This window comes from Galeopterus variegatus, unplaced genomic scaffold (assembly GCF_000696425.1).
Source record: "Galeopterus variegatus unplaced genomic scaffold, G_variegatus-3.0.2 Scaffold1942, whole genome shotgun sequence".
Lineage (NCBI taxonomy): Eukaryota > Metazoa > Chordata > Mammalia > Dermoptera > Cynocephalidae > Galeopterus > Galeopterus variegatus.
The window spans coordinates 133,891-135,539 of NW_007728053.1; the positions used below are offsets into that span (position 1 = coordinate 133,891).

A 1,649-nucleotide genomic window follows, 5' to 3' on the forward strand; every position below is an offset into this window, starting at 1 on the left:
AATTATGGTCAAGTGTAAATAAATTGTATAGTATTAAACAAATTAATGTACATTGTTATTATTCTCAGTATAAAAGTTAGTGCTAACCACAGTAACCATGGCTGCTGCAAAACCGGCTAGACACCACAGCCACCACGCAGATGGTGTGCCAACCACTGGAGTGCATTCATACAAGGAGTCACCAGCAGAGACAAAGAAAAGAAGAGGATGTCTCTTTCCACAAAACCCATTTCAGAGTGACAGAAAAAGCATCAGCTTTATGATAATATTGGGGGACCTGAACACATCTATCAGCATTGGAAAGATCATCTAGGCAACAAGTTAACAGACTAACCATTACTCTTTCAGAAGGAGAGAAGAAATCTAGGGCAATTAGAGGGGGCAGGAGGAAGGAGAGAGGTTGGACAAGGGGCACAAAGAATAATTATTATTTGTAACAATGTATATGCTAGTAATATTGATTTAATCAACATATCTCAATGTTCAACCCCCCAAAAATGTATAATCGATTTTGATTCAATAAATAAAATAAATTATAAATAAAATTTTTAAAAAGTTAGTGCTATATTTTTCTTTTTGCTAATGAAGCATCCTTGTTATTTATTCCAATCAACAGTTGGAAGAGTTGTGTATTTTTGGTTGATTTTCCTCAAATTATTCTTTTTTTGCTTTCAGGAATGGTTCACTGTCATTGAGCATTATCACCGAACCAATGCCACCATTACCGAACTGGTCATAGGGAATGAATATTATTTCCGGGTCTTCTCTGAAAACATGTGCGGCCTCAGTGAGAATGCCACAATGACTAAAGAGAGCGCCGTGATCGCCAAGGACGGTGAGTTGGGTGTGGACTGACATTTGGAAACCTTGGTTGACAGTGACTAGACAGAGAAGACTGAAAGGAGAAGAGATGTAGTGAAAGGGAATTAAAGAAGTAAACACACATTGTAAAATTATGGTAATGTGGAAAAAGTAGACATTTACTTCTTTTCTGTTATTTTCATTCTTGGACACCTTCAGTGTAGCTACACATGGACCCCTCTGCAATGAATGGAGAAGCTGAATTCTATCCTTATAATTTCATCATAAATCACTCTCTTTTTTAAAGCCCTTCCTTGTGATTTTCACATTAGGACAAATTTCTGATCAGAACACTCAGACACCAAAGTCTTCCCAATATTTGTTAAGATTTCAGATAACCACTCTGGCTTTCTGTCACATGTGTGGTTGACCATACACTTGTACCCCTCAGAATGTATGCTGTGTGGCATTTGCTCATGTTTTTACATGTTTTTCTAAACTCAGGGAAGTTTTAATCATGAATAAATTATGCCAAGAATAATATGTTCTCAGACCAATTTGTATACTTTTAACATATTTTTAATGCTTGTTTTTAAGGTAAGGTCTACAAAAATCCAGTGTATGAAGACTTTGATTTCACAGAGGCACCCATGTTTACTCAGCCTTTGGTTAACACCTATGCTATCGCTGGTTACAATGCCACCCTGAACTGCAGTGTGAGAGGAAATCCTAAGGTACCATGTTTTTCTATCACATCAGCTAAATTTAAGAATTGACCCCAAAGTCCCTCTTCTGTTTGCCACAGTATAACTGTAAATAATAGGATAAATGGACCTTCCGGCAGCTAT

General features: G+C 36.9%; 1 protein-coding gene across 1 annotated transcript in view; it reads left to right on the top strand.

The window, feature by feature from the left end:
- MYBPC1 (myosin binding protein C, slow type) overlaps positions 1-1,649 on the top strand; it is a 101,688-nt gene that overhangs the window by 91,005 nt on the left and 9,034 nt on the right. Inside the window, exons 31-32 of the mRNA XM_008579693.1 lie at positions 676-835; positions 1,399-1,535. Of these exons, the coding sequence (XP_008577915.1) occupies positions 676-835; positions 1,399-1,535 (297 nt within the window). The remainder of the gene's footprint in view (positions 1-675; positions 836-1,398; positions 1,536-1,649) is intronic.